The sequence below is a fragment of the Protopterus annectens genome, chromosome 16.part0 (genome assembly GCF_019279795.1).
Source record: "Protopterus annectens isolate FY-2018-M chromosome 16.part0, PAN1.0, whole genome shotgun sequence".
In the NCBI taxonomy this organism is placed as follows: Eukaryota; Metazoa; Chordata; order Ceratodontiformes; family Protopteridae; genus Protopterus; species Protopterus annectens.
In genome coordinates this window covers 675108889-675128378 of record NC_056750.1, presented here as the reverse complement: position 1 = coordinate 675128378, position 19490 = coordinate 675108889, and the positions used below count along the sequence as shown (strand labels likewise).

The window sequence follows — 19490 nt, the reverse complement described above, 5'->3', positions numbered from 1 at the left end:
CTTCTTTGGTTTGCTGGCTGCCACTGTCGTCCCCTGTAAGGACCTCTGTATTGTCCTCTTCCTCGGCCACGCCTGTTTTTACCCCTTTGAAATTTTTCAGGATTAGGAAAGGACCAGTTTTTTTGAAGGCCAATTCCTGATGAATCTGGGGGGCTGAACCTGGAGGAAATCTTTGACCGTCTGAACTGATTTTGCTTTTTCCTCGATGGACTTCAACACATCTTTAGCATTAGCACCAAAAAGCTTGTTCTTTTCCAAGGGTGCATCCAGAAGTTTTGCCTTAACATGATCTGGTAGAGGTTGTTCTTTTAACCATGCATGTCTACGAATGACTGCCCCTGTCATAGCTGCCCTACATGAAGCTTCCAATGCATCATATCCACACTGCAGAAAATGATTGCTGACTTGCTGAGAATTATGTACAGCTTCCTGCAAAGACTTCCTGTCTAAAGGATCAGGAGAGGACAATGTTTTCTGTAAATCATCTAACAGGTAATCCTGATATTGTAACATATGAAAGAGGCAATTCAGAGCTCTCATAGATAAAGTAGTGGAGGTGTAGACCTTTTTTCCCCATCTCTCCAATGACCTAGCTTCCCTGTTGGAAGGCAAGGGATTTTTACAGGTGGAAGCTGAAACACCTTTAGGTCCCTGAGAAATAGTTTCTAAATCAACAGCATGGGCCCTGAATAAATGGGAATGTGTTTCTGGGACCCTGTAATATCTGTCTGGCTGGCTTGGCTGGAGCAGGAGGAAGAGAATCAGGGGTAACACTGGAGTCAGAGTATAAATCATCCAAAACATCAAGCACAGGAGGAATAGCTAAGGGCCTGCGCTGGGGCTTTTTAAGGAAGGTTCGAAGGCGCTTTCTGGAATCAGAATATTCCTGGCCTTGCCACTTGAAATGTTCCCTCATGGTATGCAGAACTTCCCCAAAAGAAATATCCTCAGGAGGGGAGGCCGATGGGATGGAATCCTCTGCATCAGAGTCCTCATAGGTCTGGAAGAGCTCTTCCTGGCCATCGGAGTGGACAGAGTCCTCAGAATCTTCATCTGAAGGGATAGGGTCAGAGGGTTCAACCCGGGGCCTCATCAGCAGGAGGCTGGGATCCTCTCTCAGGATGGGCCTGTGAACCTCTAATCATGGAAATTAAGTCTGCGGCCATAGTCATGATTTGTGTCTCAGGAGTAGGCTGAGGTAAGGCTTTAGTAGCAAGGTGCTTGGTCTTGCTGGCTGCCTTAGCACGAGTGTATGCCTTAATAGACATGGCCATAGGAGGCCTAGCAGCTCCACGTGCAGGAGTGACCTTATCTACAGCAATGGTCTCGGGCATTTCCTCTGTTTCAGTATCCGGAGGAAAATCAATAACTGGCGGAGTGGTATCCGGTATCGGAGTCGTCGGTAATGCGGTGTCTTCGGTTCGGAGCGGTGGAATAACCGTCTCAGGAGGAACCGGAGCACTCGCGGTAGGTTTTGGCATGGAGTCGGTGGTAGACGCGGGCCGAGAATGTCGGTCCCGGTCTTTTCGTTTCTTGGGAGTTTGCGATGTTGGAAGTTCCGACAGCATTGTATAAGCAAATTTTTCGCCGAAAAAGTCTTCAGCGAACTCCGCCCGGCGCCTGAGAGTGCACTTATTGAAGCGAGCACAGGCGACACAGGCCGAGACGTCGTGGTCTGGGCCAAGGCAAGGAAGACAGTAAGAGTGGAAATCCTTATGAGGTATTTGTTTACCACAAGACAGACAATTGTTAACTTTTTCAGTAATTTCTGATATCGGCTGAGGCAAGAAAAGGTCCCCAACGGGGTACTTAGCTTTTTTGATGACTTAGGATTCGAAGAACACAGGAGCTGACCGACCGGCACTTGCAAACTGCTTCTGCTTCGGGCACCGCGCGGCAAGAAAGACTGAAGAAAGTGGCGTCGGCTGATGCTTATATACTCCAGCCACTCTGACGTCGGAGAGAAATGCGACATCAGCCGACGTCGGACCCAGACTTTGGAATCCGGCCGACCGAGGGCTGCCTGATGCAGGACAACCCATATGTTATGACTGCAGTTGCATTGTTGAAGGACATCTGTACTATGTTCTTCGTGTTTCACTGTTGCAGTCATTACATTTGGGTAGAATCCCAAAGCTATGTTTGGGAGGATGGATTTATACAGCATCAGAAGCAGCTATAAGGCCCTGCAGGACAGCAGTGGCAAAGCCTGCTCTGGATTTAGAGAAGAGAAGTAAATGGTAATGTTTGGTGAACGTATGAACTGAGCTCCAGGTAGCAGCTTCTAGAATGTCTCTGGTAGGAACCCCTCTGAGAAAGGCTGCAGAAGTAGATGCAGCCCTGGTGGAATGAGATCTGATCCCCCTGGGGACAGGTTTACCATGGTGCATATAGCAAAAACGAATACAATGGCTTATCCATTTGAAAATAGTCTGCTTTGAAATAGCCTTTCCCTCTGCCCCTGCAGCAAATGCCACCAATAGTAGTTCAGATTTTCTTAGAGATTTTGTCCTGTTTAAGTAGAATCTTAGTTGTCTGTGTACATCCAATGAATGCAGAATCCGCTCACTCTTGTTCTGTGGATTTGGGAAGAAAGCTGGCAGATGAATGGTCTGATTAAGGGCCACACTCGACACCACCTTAGGCATAAAGGATGGATTGGTCCTGAGAGCCGCTCTGTCCGGGTAAAAAATAATGAAAGGCTCCACTGCCATAAGAGCCTGTAGTTCTGAAATCCTTCTAGCTGAAGTGACTGCTAAAAGAAAAGCTGTTTTCCAAGAGAACTGGCTCAAAAGGAGGTAGAGTGAGTTTTTCCAAAACAAAACCGAGGTCCCATGCAGGAGTTGGTGCTCTCCTGGGAGGTCTTACATTTTTGGCCCCTCTGAGATACTGCTTTAGCAGAGGATGAGAAAAGAGGGGAGGATCTGTGTTGTAATGAGCTGAAATGGCAGAGGCATGGATTTTTATGGACGAAAAAGATAGGCCCTTGTGAAGCATCTCAGTTAAGTATTGCAGAATCTGAGGAATATTCTGCATTGCTGTGCTTAATTCCTTGTGCTTGGTTCCAGGCACAGAATCTTTTACATTTGTCAGCATAAGATTTTCTAGTACTAGGCCTTCTAGCCTCCAAAATGACATCCATCACAGGTTTGCTGGGAGATGTAACGGGTGAAATTAGTTGATTAGTTACACTGCAAGATTCAAAGTTTGGAGCAGAGTGTGCAGAATTTGATAGTTCTGAGACAGAAGGTAAGGTGTCTGAGGCAGGTACCATGGAGGAAGGTGAGACACATTGCACAAGAGTGGGTACCAATGTTGGCAAGGCCAGACTGGAGCAATCAGAATCATTTTTGGTTTGTCCTGTCTGACTTTTAGTAGGACTTTGGAGAGCAGAGAGGGAAAGGCAGAGATTGATAGGTTTTTCCAGCTGAAGGACAGAGCATCCACTTTCCAAGCTTTTTTGTGATGAATTCTTGTGCAGAATTTGCCCGAGAACTTTGGGGTGAGGCAAAAAGATCTATGTCTGGGCTCCCCCATTTGCGTGTCAACATTTTGAAAATTTGTGGTTCCAGTTTCCATTCGTGTGGGTCAGTAAGATTTCTGCTTAGTTCGTCTGCCAGAGTATTTTGCTTTCCTGGCAGGAATTCAGCTTGTAGATGTATTTGATAAGTCAAGGCCATGCTCCACAATGCCATGGCTAGTCTGCAAAGGGGGTAGGAATGTTTCCCCCCTGCTTGGTTATGTACCACATGACTGTGGTGTTGTCTGTCTTTATCAGTAGTTGTCCTTGAAGGCTGTCAGAGTATTCTGTATAGCTAGCATCACTTTGCTTGATATGTAGGTGCATTTGATTTGGGCTCCATTTGCCCTGAATGCATCTCCGTCAGATGCGCCCCCCCCCCCAAGCATAGTCTGATGCGTCTGTAGTCAGGGTTTGGGCGGCAGGGGGTGGAATGAATGACGGTCCCTTGTTTTGGTGGCAGGCCTCTGCCCACCATAGGAACTCTAGTTGCGGGCAAGGTATGATGGGAATCACTGTTTCCAGGCTGTGACAATGTTGACTCCATAAGCTTTTTAGGCACCATTGATGTTTCCTCATATGCAGTCTTGCATATGGAATTAGAAGAATGCAGGAGGCCATGAACCCCAAGGCCTGCAGAATTTGTCTTGCAGATAGCTGGGTTTTTGTGGCCACCTGTTTGAAGTAAGTCATCAATTGAATTTGTTTTTGTGGAGTAATGTAAGCCATCTGGGCAGTTGTATTCAAGCTTGAACCCAAGAATGTAATTTTTTGAAAGGGTACTAGTTTCGATTACTTTTGGTTTATGGTGCACCCTAGACAAGTTAGAACCCTTTTTACAAACGCCAGATGTTTTAGAAGTGTCCTTGTTTTCTGCACGAATTAGACACTCGTCCAGGTATGGATAAATTTGAATATTTCTTTGCCCACAAAATGTAATTACTGCTACCAGGCACTTTGTAAAAACCCTGGGTGCAGTAGATAAGCCAAAGGGAAATGCAGAGAACTGGTAATGCAAGTAGCCTGCTTTGAAGCGGAGGTATCTTCTGCAAGATTCCCTGATTGGGATATGCAGGTAAGCCTCTTAAGTCTAGAGTTACCAACCAGCATCCTTGCCTAGCATAGGTAGTAACTGAAGAGTCAGCATCATGAATTTTGGAATGTCCAGAAATGTATTTAGAATGGATAAGTCGAGAATTGGACACTATGATTTGTCTTTTCTGGGTACCAGGAAAAGTCTTGAATAGAAACCTTGTCCCTTTTCCAGTACTGGTTGAATAGCCCCCATATTCATGAGGGACATAACTTGTTTCTGGGCCTCTGCCCACTGATTTGGGGGCAGATGTGGCAATCCGTTTGGGATTGGCAACGTGTGGAAATGAAATCTGTATCCCTGAGATACTATATTTAAAACCCATCTGTCCTGGGTGATCAGCTGCCAGTTTCGTGCATGAAGTGCCAGTTTTCCCCCCAAAGGGGCGGCCAAAATATAAGTACTTGGTGATTGCAGTGGAAAGTCATTGAGACTGTTTACCATAGGGAGGTGCGTTGTTGCTTCCAGATTTGGAGGTGGAGGCACTCCATTGCTTTGTTCTAAAAGTTCCTTGTGACTGAAACCTGGAGCCTTTGGAATGGAATGTTTGGGTTTGACCCAAGCAGCTCTAGTGGGTACTGGAAAGGATCATTTCTTAGTAGGCCAGTGCCTACTAAACCTGGGTGGCTGCACTTGTAAGAAATCTTTCAGAGTTTCCATAGATTTAGCTTTATCTTCCATATTTTTCAAAACTTCTTCAGCCTTATTCCCAATAGGCTGTCCTGTTGTAAAGGAGCATACAACAATTTTTTTTTAACATGGTCAGGCAGACTGCTCCTTGAGCCAAGCATGCCTCATCACAGATCCAGTAAGCAGCCCTGCAAGAGGCCTCCAAGGAATCAAAACCACATTGCAAAGTATATTTTCCAACTTGTTCAGCTGAATGTAATAAATCCTGCAACTCTATTTTCCACACAGTCAGAAATCAACACCATTTTCTGTTTAAGTAAACTCATGACATGCTGTTGACATTTAAGCATCTGAAACTGAGAGTTTACAGCCCTGATTGCCAAGGTTGCAGACTTGTAAACCTTCTTACCCCATCTATCCAGCACCCTGGAATCTCTATCAGAAGGGGTAGGATTTTTAGCAGTAGAGGCCTTAACGCCCTTGGGACCCTGAGAAATGGTTTCAGAGTCAGCAGTAGGGTTCTTGAAAAGGAATTTGTGGGAGTCAGGAATCCTGTAGTATCTGTCTGGCTTACTAGGAGCCGGAGGCAGGGAATCAGGAGTCATATTAGATTCTGAGAAATCATCATCAACAATGTCTAGAACAGGAGTTATAGCCAAAGGCCAATGCTGAGGAAGAAGAAGAAAATTCCCAAGTCTCTTTTTAGATTCAGAGAAATCCTGACTCTCCCAGTGAAAGTGTTCCCTTAAGGTATGCAAAGTTTCTCCAAAAGAGAAATCCTCAGGGGGAAAAGCAGAGGGGATGGAGTTTTCTGCATCAGAGTCCTCATAAGGGAGTATAGATAATTACTGATCATAAAAGGAATCAGAAGAAACAGAAACCTGATCTGAAGAATCATAGTCAGTGCCTTGCCTAGACCTCTTAGCAAGAGGGGGATGGGTACCCTTGATCAAGGTAATTAAATCTTCAGCCACTTTGATCATTTGTTTTTTAGGCATTGGGGCCTGTACAAGTATCCCAAGCATTGTTTTTTTAGACATAGAAGTAGTTTTTGGCCTTAGTTTTGAAGATGGCATCGGTTTAATATACAAACCTTTAGGCCTGAAAACACCCTCAGAAGCCGGTGCCTGCTCAGCGGCTCTGGACTCATCTAAGGTAGAGACATCCGCAGGTTCAATACTTAAAGTATCTCACGGCATACTGGACTCCGAATGGGTCTCAGTAGAGGCCTGTGAATCAAAAGTAGCGGGTATCAGGGGCTGCGAAAGCGCCTCCCTGAGTACCGGCGAACCAGGGACTGGCTTAAGAGAAGCCTCATCGTCAGTTTTGGACCTCGACAGTCTGTCTCTGTCTTTTTCTTTGCGTTTTCTAGGTATTCCGGTAGTCGGATTGCTAACAAGACGACATTTCTGGATAGTTAAATCTTAAGCCAAAATATTTAGAAGCAAAAATATACCGACGTTTAATTTTAATTCTGTGTTGATTAAATTTATCACAAAACCGACAGCAAGGCACGTTGTGATAAAGGCCTAGGCAAGGAATACAGTACAAATGAAAATCCTTATGAGGTACTTGCTTCCCACACATAATGCAATTATCAACTTTTACTGACATCGGTAAGGAGCATGAAAAAGTTTCCCCAATGGGGTACTTGGCTTTTAGTTGTAGACTTCGGTTCTGAAACTCGAAAATGAAAATTTCAGGAGTCGGCCGACCGAACTGCTTCTGCTTCGCACGGCAAGAAAGACTGATGTAATGACGTCAGCTGCATGTTTTATAACCCTGAAGTCATGGAAGAAGGGACAGCAACCGACGCAGGACCCAAGACTTATTCAGGCCGACTGAGGGAAACCTGCCAGTAGATTAATGTAATGACTGCAACAGTGAAACACGAAGAACATCATCCTCTTGTTGTGAGGCGACAACGCTACCGCTGCACCACTGCGCCATCCAGCAGCAATGAAAAACAGGAAGGTACTACAGTGTAGCTGTACGTAGGCAGAATATATGGCTAGCAGCAAAAATGGAATGTAAACAACTGTGGAATAGCACAAAACAACTACACAGTCTAAGGCACCACACTAGAAAGAGACTACCAGTAACATCGCTTATGGAAAAATACAGTAATAAAAGAATAAACAAGGCTTAGATTCTGCAGCAATTCGCAATTCTCCCACAATTGCGAATGAAACTACAAGAAATTATTTTACAAGTAATTATACATATGAAGACAGAAGTGCAGTACAATGTATAAACAATGCTCAGATCTTGCAGTAATTCACAATTCTCTCTAAAGTGCAAAATCAAGCTACAAAACTTGAGATCCCAGAACAAGTTAAAAATATGCAAACAGAACTTTTTTGGCTATAACACACAAAGAAAATGTGCAGAAAATAAAGAAAGAAAAAAACAGTATCAACACACAGGGACATACTCCAGCATGACTGAAACATTTTTTTCTTCCCTTTTTGATTAAAGGCTTGTTTCTCAGGTCAACACTTTCCACGTTTCTCACCTTTGAATAAAAGACCCCCCTGCCCCAATCTTCAGACTGTCAAGCTAAGATGCAGTAACAGTAAGCAAAATTTCATCTCATGCTTTTTTCCCAAAGTGGCAGATAATACTCCAGTGTCAGTATGGTGATTTGCCTTCAGTGTGTTCACTGATGGCTTAAATGTTTTAGGCAATAAAAGCAGGAATTTTTCAAAAAGTGCCAGGACTGAGATCCAAAATATGCAAACGGCAGAACTGTCGAACAATGTAGGTTGACATTCTCTCTCAGAAGACAGTTATGTTCATACTCTGTGCTAACACACAGGACAAGTACCGAAAATGTGAGAGCAACAGACAAAAACACAGCTGAAATGAGGAACAGCCATGGAGGCTGCAACAACTACAACCGAGGTCCCAGACATCAGCCAACATCTCATGTCAGATACAACAGTAAATGCTCAGGGAGAATAAAGATATGATTACAAATGACCACTCGTCTTCCTGAACTTGTCATCCCAGTGCAGCATAATGGGGAACAACAACAACATCCTTTCTCTCTGTACAGCAGCACTGTTTGCATCCCCTCTTTGGGACTGCATGAGCAAGGTTTTATCATCTTAAGGATAATGATGCGATGAATGCAGTATGAAGTAGAAATGAGGACAATAAAGCATACAATACACACTGAACATACGGAAAGGCTCAAAGACTTCTAAAATTATGAAAGTGAGATGTCGTGAAACTGTAAGGGCATCTCCAGGGAACAAAAAGTAAACAAGCGGTACACGTAGGAAAAAAACTAGAAGGCTGGGCAGAAATACTAAACTTTTAAAAAGTTGTAGTGAAGTTAAAAGGCAAGTCTACAATTAAGAGATGTTCTGCTACTACAAAGCAAAGCTTTTTTTTTACTGGAATTTTTTTTTTATACTTTAACATCAGATTTTTTTATATTTTAACATCAAATTGCAATCCAAAAAAAAAAAGACAATTAGAAAGCTGAATTTTCCTGCAAGAACCTATACTGAATAGATGACTTACTCGCAAACAAAGCTTCCTTTGGGAATGTCTTGTAGTGTTCGTACTCCCCATCCCATTTTCTGTGTCCGATAAAGTTGCAGTCGTATCCTATTAAAAAAAAAATTGATGTGCCAATTACAAACAGAAAACTTCTATCCAAAAAGACCACCACATTTGTCCATGATGAAATGGGATGACAGGTTGATACAATGTACCCTGCTGAGCATTTTGTTTCATAATTGTCAGCATTTTACATTGGGTACATCCTTAAATGATGAAATAAGAGTTCTAATGCACCAAATACAGTTTCTAGAGTGGAAAATACTAGCTTCTCAGTTACTTACGGATCTTGCAGGGCAAGAAATTTACTTTACTAACAGTGGATGCTTAATTACTAGTCACTGCTCTTCTTTTTTCTACTTGCATGTACTGCATACACACACACACACACACACACACACACACACTTATCTGAAAAAATATACATTAAATATAAAAAGTATACGTTGCATATATAAAACTAGCAGCATATTTGAAAGTGTTATTTCCTGATGTACTGTAAATCTTGTATCTGAAACGTTAAAAAATCTTATGTTAAGAAAACAAAACAAAAGCAGGAAATTTCTGAAGCGTCTTAAATCATTGAAGGATTCTGCAGAATGACTTGGCCTCCACACCCTCTTATCATGGGGGCTGCAATGCTATACTCCTATCATATTACATTCACAATTACAGGTACGTATGAGCGCACGCACACACACACACACACACACACACACACACACACACACACACACACACGTGCAAGTGTATATCCATGTCCACATAACTTCAAGACTGTTCTTTGCCCATTACACACAGCTACTATATTTGAGCATGTGTAATGTAGTATAACTGTACCACTTCTCTATGGCCTATGCATCACATTATATTTGCCATCTGATGCACTGCAGACTGGCTATGCCTACCAGAAACCTCAAGGTGGAGAGAGAGAAAAAACAAACAAAAAAAACAAAACAAATGAGCATGTGACAGCTGTGAAAGGCCTCGGACTTCTGGCTTAATCCTGTACTTAATGCAAAAACGGAAACTCAGCAAGTCCCAAAAAAAAACAAATGAAATAGTCACAATGCAGCTTTAATAAACCAGCACAACAGAATTCATTCAGTAAGCGTTTTTGTCTAGTGTTAGACTTCAGATCGAATAAGACCAAGACACACAACTCATTTATACAAAAATGCAAAGCATTAAATAATTAACTAATTGATTATTCAATCAATGCTTATAAAACACAAAGCATTTAACTCAAATATAAATCCAACTTAGAAAAACATTTTTAAAAAAACTTTAATGACATTATACATCACTGCCATGTTTAATGCTTTAATTTTTCCTTTTTAAGTAAACTTTGAAATTCTCTCATTGAGGCCTGGCGGTTGACTCGCATTTCATTTTAGTATCCAACAATATTCTTTCCAGTCTAGTTCATCTTCTGCCTCAAGTCTGTTATCAGTCAGAAACTTTATCCAACAATGAAGATTTAGGTGACCCTTTGCATTTTGTATTACTACAATGCTTGCCCCAAAGCACTGGTAATATCTCCCTTTTGGACTGTATAAAGATGTTCATTCATTCTTTCGTAAAGCTTCCTGCTAGTTCTAACCAACGTAATATGAAGCACATTCTGAACAGATAGAAAAACTATAAATTTACTTTTGCAGATGTTAATATTACAGACTTGAATTCTAACATTATTAATATAAATTTCTGCTGGACCTTTGTACAGAAATTTATAACTACAATTTAAGCACTTCTAAATTTTCTTTTCATTTGCTAAGATATTTCAATTTATCCTGGAAAATACTTAAGATTTTTTACCTTTTTTATTTATAAATATAGGTGCATCACTTACCACTTTCCTCACCTCTGGAAATCTGCTTAAAATTTTCCAATTATCTTTAAATAAACTTTTAATATGCTTATCATCTACAGAATATGGGACAATCATCCCTAGTCCATAGCTTTTGGTTTTTTGTTTGTAACAAGGTTCAGAAATAGTATTACATACATTTCGCCCATATCTATTTTCCTTAATCTCCCTTAATTTGTCTTTAACCATGTTTTCAGGGTAACCTCAATAGAAATTTGTCACACAAAGCCTCACTTTCATCAAGAAACAAGTCATCACAGTCCGTTCAATCACTTATTCTTATTAACTGACCTTTTACAATATTAATCCTGTACTTCTCTAAGGCTTGCTAATGGCTCTGTCTACATCGCTTTTTCTTTCCAGTATTTAAGTATTGTAACTCCTTTCATACTGCATTCTGGCTCTTCTAGTAAGTGAAATGTGTGCCATTACTTTAGTTTAAAGTTTTTAAAACAAACAAGAATGCAGACATCTGACCAGTACACACCTTGGGCACAAAGTAGCACTGGCAGCTGAAGCTACAACCTTTGCACTTGTCTGGTTTTGCTCAATGCACTGGCATACAATACAGTTTAAAAAATTATGCTGTGGTACAGAAGGGAACAAACCGAAGCAAGCTTGCATCCAAAGTAGTACTTAAATTACCTGACTACTAAGAAAACCAAGTTTCTGAAAGTAGAGCTGTACTGCTTTGCCTATTTTCTGAAAATCTTACAGTCAAAGGCATTATTCACTTAATGAATTAGTGGTACAAGCTGCCATTTAAAAAAGATAAAGACCACTATTTTAATACATACTCAAGTAAGCATCTATTTTAACTTCAAAAGAAATGCCTGGTATCCTTCGGGAAGTCATCTATCATACTGACAACACACCCCTAAGAGCTGACCCAGTAGTCAGGGACTTGGCAGACGGACAGTATTTCAGCCTTTGACCATCATGTGCCTACAGCAGTGAGGAATTCTTTCTATGTTGTGTAACTTAGAAACAAGGAAGTAATTGTTGCACTGTATTCGGCATTCATTAGATGCATCACAGAGTACAATGCCCCCTTTGGTATGCTCAAACCAGGCATATCCAACAACTGGAACATCCAAGTTTCTCATTAAAAGAAGATCGAGCACAAGTAACATGCCCTATGCAGACCACCTCAAGTCCCTATCTCCGTATTCAGTCTCCTACAGGCTGTTGAGGGGAGATTATGCCTAGCATACAAGACATTGTCAGACCCCACTCTGACTGACCTCCTCTACATCCACAAAACAAAAAAAGTACAGTTGTGTACATACTATAAATGTAGACGTTCGAGTGTATTCAGTGGTGCAGTCCTCACACTTGAGTCATCTGCCTGCAGGTAGCCCTCAGTCGGCCTGAATACCAGAGACTTAGTATTTCTGCATGAGTTGCTGTCAATTCAGTACTGACGTCAGGTCGTCTGGGGTATAAAAAAAGGCCGCAAACGCCATTACATCAGTTTTTCTTGCCTCAAATGTCAGGAGCCCCCCAAATAGGGAGCAAAGTTATGGTGGGAAAAACACCACCAGTAAAAAGTAAATACCATTAACCCAGGAAGGGGTGAGTAATAGACATAGAGAGGAGAGAGAGAGAGCGAGCGAGAGAGACAAAGGGGCTGGAGGGTGGGAAACCAGGACTGCATAGTTGAATACACTCGAACATCTACATTTATGTTAAGTGCACACAACTGTACAATGTTCTTAGTGTTTCACTGTTGCAGTCTTTACATTTAGGTAGAATCCCAAAGCTGAAGAAAGGGTGATGGCAGTCAAGAAGAGCTGGGGATGGCTAGTATGCCCTGCAGGACTTCTGTTGCAAAACCCGCCCTGGATTTGGAAATGATAGATAGGTGGTAATGCTTGGTGCAGGTGTACAGAACCCCAGGTAGCAGCTTCCAGAATGTCCCTGGTAGGGACTACCCTGAGGAATGCTGCAGAGAAAGAAGTCGCCATAGTGGAATGCGTTCTGACCCCATGAGGGGTTGGTTTCCCATGGTGTTTGTAACAGAAATGGATACAGTGCGCTATCCATTTGGAAACAGTTTTGTTTTGAAATGGCCTTGCCCTCTGCCCCTGGTGCAAAACTGACTAGTAACTGGTCAGATTTCCTGAAGACTTTAGTCCTATCCAGGTAGGATCTGAGCTGCCTGTGCACGTCCAAGGAGTGCAGGATCCTTTCCGCTTTATTTTGAGGATTAGGGAAGAAGGTTGGCAAATGGATAGATTGGTTGAGAGCCACACTGCACACCACTTTTGGCATAAAGGAAGGGTTAGTCCTGAGGGAGACCCTGTCAGCATGAAATATAATGAAGGGTTCCACAGCCATAAGTGCTTGTAGATCAGACACTCTTCTAGCTGAAGTGATGGCCAGAAACAAGGCTGTTTTCCAAGAGAAGAATTTTAACACTGCTGATGTTGCAGGCTCAAAGAGGGGGGGGAGGGGGTAGCGTGAGCTTTTCCAGTACAAAGTTAAGGTCCCAAGCAGGGGTGGGTGCTCTCCTTGGTGGCCTTAGGTTGTTTGCCCCTCTCAGGAACTGCTTGATGAGAGAGTGAGAGAAGAGAAATCGCTCAGTGTTGTAATGAGCCAAGATGGCAGAGGCATGGATCTTAATGGAGAAGGATAGGCCTCTGTGGAGTAGATCTGCTAGGTAATCCAGGATTAAAGGTAAGGAGGGCAGCGCTGTGTCCTCTCCTTTAGATTAAATCCAGGAACAATACCTTTTCCACTTATCAGCATAGGATTTCCTTGTACTGGGTCTTCTGGCTTCAAGAATGATGTCCAGCACCTGCTTACTTAGGCTGGTCACTGGGGGAGAATTCAAGGAATAAGTCAGGCTGCAGGATTCAGGGTTTGCAGTTGCGGATGCAGGATCTCTCCCTCCTGCTGGGTGAGGACGGTTGGGATCTGGGATAGGTGCCAGGGTGGCACCGGTGACAGGCTGCGCAGTAGTGGGTACCAGTGCTGGCGTAGCCAGTCCAGGGAAATCAGCAATGCCCTTGGTTTGTCCTGTTTTATCTTTAGTAATATTCTTGTGAGAAGAGGAAGAGGAGGAAATGCAGAGACTTGAGGGGTTTACCCACTGGAAGGATAGGGCATCCACTTTCCAAGCCCTGCTGTGAGGTGTCCTGGTACAGAATTTGCTGAGCTGGTGATTGTAAGGGGAGGCAAAAAGGTCCACCTCTGGGGTCCCCCATTTCAGGGTTAGAAGGCTGAAGGTGTTGGGGTCTAATTTCCACTCATGGGTCTAGCAGATATCTGCTTAAGTTGTCTTCCAGAGAGTTTTGTTTGCCTGGCAGGAATTGAGCTTGCAGATGAATTTGCATGTCCAAGGCTGTGTTCCACAGGGCCATGGCTAGCCTGCAGAGTGGGTTCCCTCCTGCTTGTTGATGTGCCACATAACTCTGGTGTTGTCTGTTTTTATTAGCAGGGGTTCTGGTGAGAGTAGGGCTCTAAAAGCTGTTGGAGCATGCTGAACAGCTAGCATCTCTTTTTGGATGATGTGCAGATGAATTTGACTTGGGCTCTAGTGGCCCTGAATGCCCTTGTCATTCAAGTGTGCCCCCCAGGCATAGTCTGATGCATCTGTGGTTAGGGTCTGGGTGGCGTGGGGTTGAGTAAAGGGCAGTCTCTTGTTGTGGTTGCATGCTGCTGCCCACCAAAGAAACTCTGTCCTTAGACAAGGTATGATGGGTATGACAGTTTCCAGGTCCTGAGAATGTTGGCACCAAAGACTTTTTAAGTACTACTGAAGTTTCCTCATATGCAGTCTGGCATATGGAATTCAGTAGAATGTAAGAGGCCATGAACCCTAGGGTCTGCAGGATTTTCCTTGTGGATAGCTGGGCTCTGGTGGCCATTTGGGTGAAGTAGCCTGTCAGATAGGCTTGTTTTTCTGGAGTAAGGAATGCCATCTGGGATGCTGCATCTAAGCTTGCTTCCAGGAATACAATATTTTGCCTGGGGGCTAGTTTTGATTTCTATTCGTTGGTAGTGTACCCCAGGGAGGTTAGGAGGTTCTTTACAAATGTCAGGTGCTGCGACTGTCTGCCTGAATCAGGCAATCATCCAAGTATGGGTAAATGTGAATCTTTTTCTGTCTGCAATAAGCAATGGCTGGAGCCAAGCATTTTGTGAAGACTCTGGGAGCAGTGGATAAGCCAAAGAGAAGTGCAGAGAACTGATAATGCATAGATCCTGCCCTGAAGTGTAGGTATTTTCTGCAGGAGTCCCTGACAGGGATGTGCAGATAGGCTTCTTTTAGGTCTAGGCTGGCTAACCAGGCATCTTTGGACAGCACATGAAGAAGCTGCTGAAGGGTTAGCATTTTGAATTTTGGTCCCACCAGGAAGGGGTTTAGAATGGAAAGATCTAGGATTGGGTGCCAAGATAAAACCCTCAACATATCTGTTCTGCAGGAACAGGTTGAATTGCCCTTATGGAGAGCAGGAATTGAATTTGGTTTTGTGCCTCTGCCCACTGGTTTGGAGGAAGGTCTAGGAACCCTTTTGGGGTTGGCAGTGAGTGGAAGTAAAATTTGTACCCCTGGGATACAATGTTGAGGACCCAACGGTCTTTGGTGACGGAGGTCTACTTTTTTACATGATGGGCAAATTTTCCTCCTAGGGGCAAAAACAATTGGGCAGAGGTGAGGATTGCAGTTGAGAAGTCATTGTGAATGCTTTCCTTAAGGGGGGTGGCTTAGCACTCCCTGTTTTAGAAGTGGAGGCACTCGATTGCTTAGATCTCTGCATATCCTGAGACTGTAATCTGGGGGGGGGGGTCTGTTTCCCCTGGATCTAGTATGAGATGGCCTTGAAAGGAGCTGGAAAGGCCCAATGTTTCGAGGGGCAATGCCTACTGAATCTTGGAGGCTGCACTTGCAAAAAGTCTTTGACTGTCTTCATAGACTTAACTTTTTCTTCCTACTTTTTTAGAACCTGTTCTGTTTTGGTGCAAAACAGATTGTCCTTGTTCAAAGGAGAGTCTAGTAATTTTGATTTAACATGGTATGGCAAGGTCTGTTCCTTAAGCCAAGCATGCGTTCTCAGTACAGAACCAGTGACTGCTGCCCTGCAAGAAGCTTCTAGGGCGTCAAAGCCACATTTGCAAGGTATGCTTGCTGACTTGGCTTGCAGAATGCATAAGCTCTTGTAATTCTTTACTTTCTGCACAGTCTGCAAAGGTAGATAATTTTTGCTTAATAAGTTCCATAATATGCTGCTGGTTTTTCAGCATGTGAAACTGGCAATTCAATGTCCTAATGGCGAGAGTTGCAGAGGTGTATACTTTTTTACCCCATCTGTCATTTCTGAAAATAAATTTGAGTGTGTCAGGGACACTGTAGTATCTCTCTGGTTTCCTTGGAGCCGGGGGTAAAGTATCAGAAGTTGGACTGGATTCCATAAAGACATCATCCACAACATCCAGAACAGGAGGATTTGCTAAAGGTCTATGTTGAGGTAAATCTAAAAAGTCTCCGAATCTCTTTTTAGACTGATGATAATCCTGGCATTCCCAGTGGAAATGCTCTCAAAAGAAAAATCCTCTGGAGGGGAAGCAGAGGGAAGGGATTCCACTGGATCTGAATCCTCATAAGCAGATAAAGGCATGTCTTCCTAATCAGACACCTCAGAGTCGTCGGGGGATAGGTCTCTCTTTCCCTCTTAGCAGGAGAAGGCTGGCTTCCCCTAATCAGCATAATCAGGTCTTCTGCCATTTTAAGCATTTGATTTTGTGGCAAGAAAGCAGGTGCTTGAGTTTGGGTCGTTGGTTTTTTAGGCGTAGCTCGTACTCTTGGCCTTAGAAACTCGGTAGTTTCAGACAGAATTGAAGAGGCAAAAGAAGTCGTCGGTTTGTGTCAAATATCGGTAAGGCGAAGAAGTTCCTCGGAAGTTGGTGCCTGCATAGCGGTTCCGGACCCATCCAAGGTAGAAACATGCACAGGTTCTGTAGTCAAAGAAGAGTCTCGCAGCATACCGGACTCCGAACGGGTATCGGTAGCGGCCTACGAATCCATAGAAGAGGGTATCAGGGGCCGCTAAAGCACCTCACTGAGTACCGGTGAACTGTCGACTAGCTTAAGGGAAGCGTCGCCAGCAGTTTTGGACCTGTGTAGTCTGTCTCTGTCTTTATCCTTACGTTTTTTCGGAAGATCGGTAGTCGGCTGGCTTACCAAAGCCATTTCGGAATACGGAGATCGAGAGCGAAAGTACTTAGCGACAATAAGGGCCCAACGACGAATAGTTCAGGTGTTGAACAAGGCACAAAACTGACAGCGAGGTACGTCGTGGTCTGGGCCTAAACAGGTGATGCAGTAAGAATGGAAATCTTGTTGTGGTATATGCTTTCCACAGGTGAGACAATTGTTAACTTTTCTGACATTGGTTAGAGCAAGAAAAAAGGATCCCAAATGGGGTACTTAACTTTAGAAGACTTCAGGATGATTCAGTTCGGAAACGAAAACTCAGGTAGTGGCCAACCGGCACTCGTGCGAACTGCTTCTGCTTTGGGCTCCTCAGCAAGAAAGACTGATGTAATGGCGTTGTCTACCTGTTTTTATACCCCTGACGTCAGTACTGAAGTGACAGCAACCGACAGAAATACCAAGTCTCTGGTATTCGGGCCGACTGAGGGCTACCTACAGGCAGATAACCCAAGTGTGATGACTGCAACAGTGAAACATGAAGAACATCACAAGAATTACCCATTCTAAAGACTTAAGCCTTGCCTGTGATACAAGTAGGACCTGTTGGAGAGACAGGTATGCATCTCAGACACTACCCACTCTGTGGAACAGGCTTCACATCCAAGTAAAGCAGAGCCCACCCTCATCCAATTCAAGTGCAACTTGGACAACTGGATGGGGAACAGGAAATGCATCCCCGGTCTGGCACCTATGTCTCTAATGGACACAGGCAGCCTTTAAATGGTTCATCTCCCAGGGCCCTTGCTTATACATGTTTCATCTCCCAACCACTTGCTTACACTTATCAAGGGTACCACAACTTGTCAAAGATTTGGGATGCTGCAGGGCTAGGCTTAAAAAGGTCCTTGCTGTAATTAGCCTAGTAAAAACCTATGAACCAATGAAGAGCATTTTTTAATACAATATGGACAGCTGCTCACATTCTCTCTATAATGCATCTAACGTACAGAGCCTTTAGTAATTAACAGTAACAGCTGAACAAGTTCAACTTTAAGACACACACACACACACACTACACTATTCTTTGTTTCAAAGGCATTTGTTGCAAGGATACTTTTTAGGGTACAAGCGTGCCTTTTTCTGCTCAGTTATTTACTTTAGCACTGGTGTTTTCCAAAGATGCCAAAGAGAAAACTTAGTGCTACACCATAAAACAAAAAAGCTGCTGAGGTTTACAACACCCAAAGATGACACTGCGAAATAAACCTGCTATACTCTAAATTATTAAGCAGTTCTTATCATCATCAGAAGAAAAGAGGACAAATGTGAAAACTGCTGTGCACATCTGGATTGCTGAATTATTCAGTTTTATGCTAGGATAAGACTTTCAGAATTTGACAAAAAACTTCTGATTTTTCAACAATTTAAAGTTTTTGAGACTAAGTTTTTATATCACAACCAGTAAGCAACAGCTCAGCACTTAGTGAAAAATCTACAACTAGCGATCCTGCTATTAAATCAGAAAGAACATCAGCTAGTTGTACCAGAAAGTACACATTCCCATATTCTCAGAGGTAGTATATTTACAGACTGGGAGTAGAGCAGCAGTCATACATCTGTGGGTGTGGGTGTGGTGGTGGTGGGGGGCAGCTCTACTGCTGCTAAACTGACAGCTAGTACAGTGACTGTTAAGTCAAGCGTCTACAAGTACAACCAATATTACTGCAGATTGCAAATGCAGTACTTGCTCTAGACAATTACAGGATCTCCTCTAGCACAGCAGTACCATCCTACCCACCTGACTGTAGACTCTACACTCAGCTTAAAATACTTGGTGACACTGCAGTGGCAGCTCCCAGTGCGCCTTGTGCAGAAATTACAGCTCTACAGTAAACCTGCAGTGTTGCTGCTACTGAGATGAAAAAAGGCAATGACAATACCTAACAAAGGCTTAAACTTCCTAAACATGGCAAATGACAATGCAATCCCCCTGCCACTTTGATAACACTATTAACAAACAGCCTTTTAATGCAGTTTAAAAACAGGCAGACCTCCCTCCCCTTTTTTGAAGGGGATTTAACAGTTAATCAGTTTTCCTGTATATAGACATCTAGTACATGTAAAAGACGTTCCCTTTTCTTTCTTTCTTTTTTTAATGACATTTGTCGGTTAAGACTGTATAAGAAAGTTAGCACATAAATGCCTGTAACTGAAAACAGTTCTACACTGAGTGAGTGCTACCAGAAAAGTGTTTTCAGAAATGTATTTTATGGCTGCTGTTCTAAATGGTGGAAATGTTAACATTTCCACTGGAGAACTAATGCCCTAAGGAAAATCAATATGTTTTTCCTTGTGGTCTTAAATTTAGGACGCCATTCAGAAGGTCTTAACCAAATCTGCAGCAACATGAGGAAATACTAGGAACAGAACATCTCTTGAGGAACACAGCATGATAGAAGAATATGACAAATATCTCTGAAACAGACTAAGTAATCAGAGACCACGAGGATGGGAAATTTCAATCGGACAAAGCCTTATAAGACACCTCTCTCCAATTTTTACAGTAAAGGTTGTTGTTGGACTTGTCTTTCTGGCTTACATAATGTCTACAACTGGGGTGAAACAGTTGTCCTTGTTAGGAACCACA

At 43.1% G+C, this 19490-nt stretch overlaps 1 protein-coding gene across 1 annotated transcript in view; it reads right to left on the bottom strand.

Moving 5' to 3' along the window:
* The window catches only part of EHMT1 (euchromatic histone lysine methyltransferase 1), a 1716251-nt gene that overhangs the window by 176825 nt on the left and 1519936 nt on the right, over positions 1-19490 (bottom strand). Inside the window, exon 27 of the mRNA XM_044058169.1 lies at positions 8775-8861. Within this exon, the coding sequence (XP_043914104.1) occupies positions 8775-8861 (87 nt within the window). The remainder of the gene's footprint in view (positions 1-8774; positions 8862-19490) is intronic.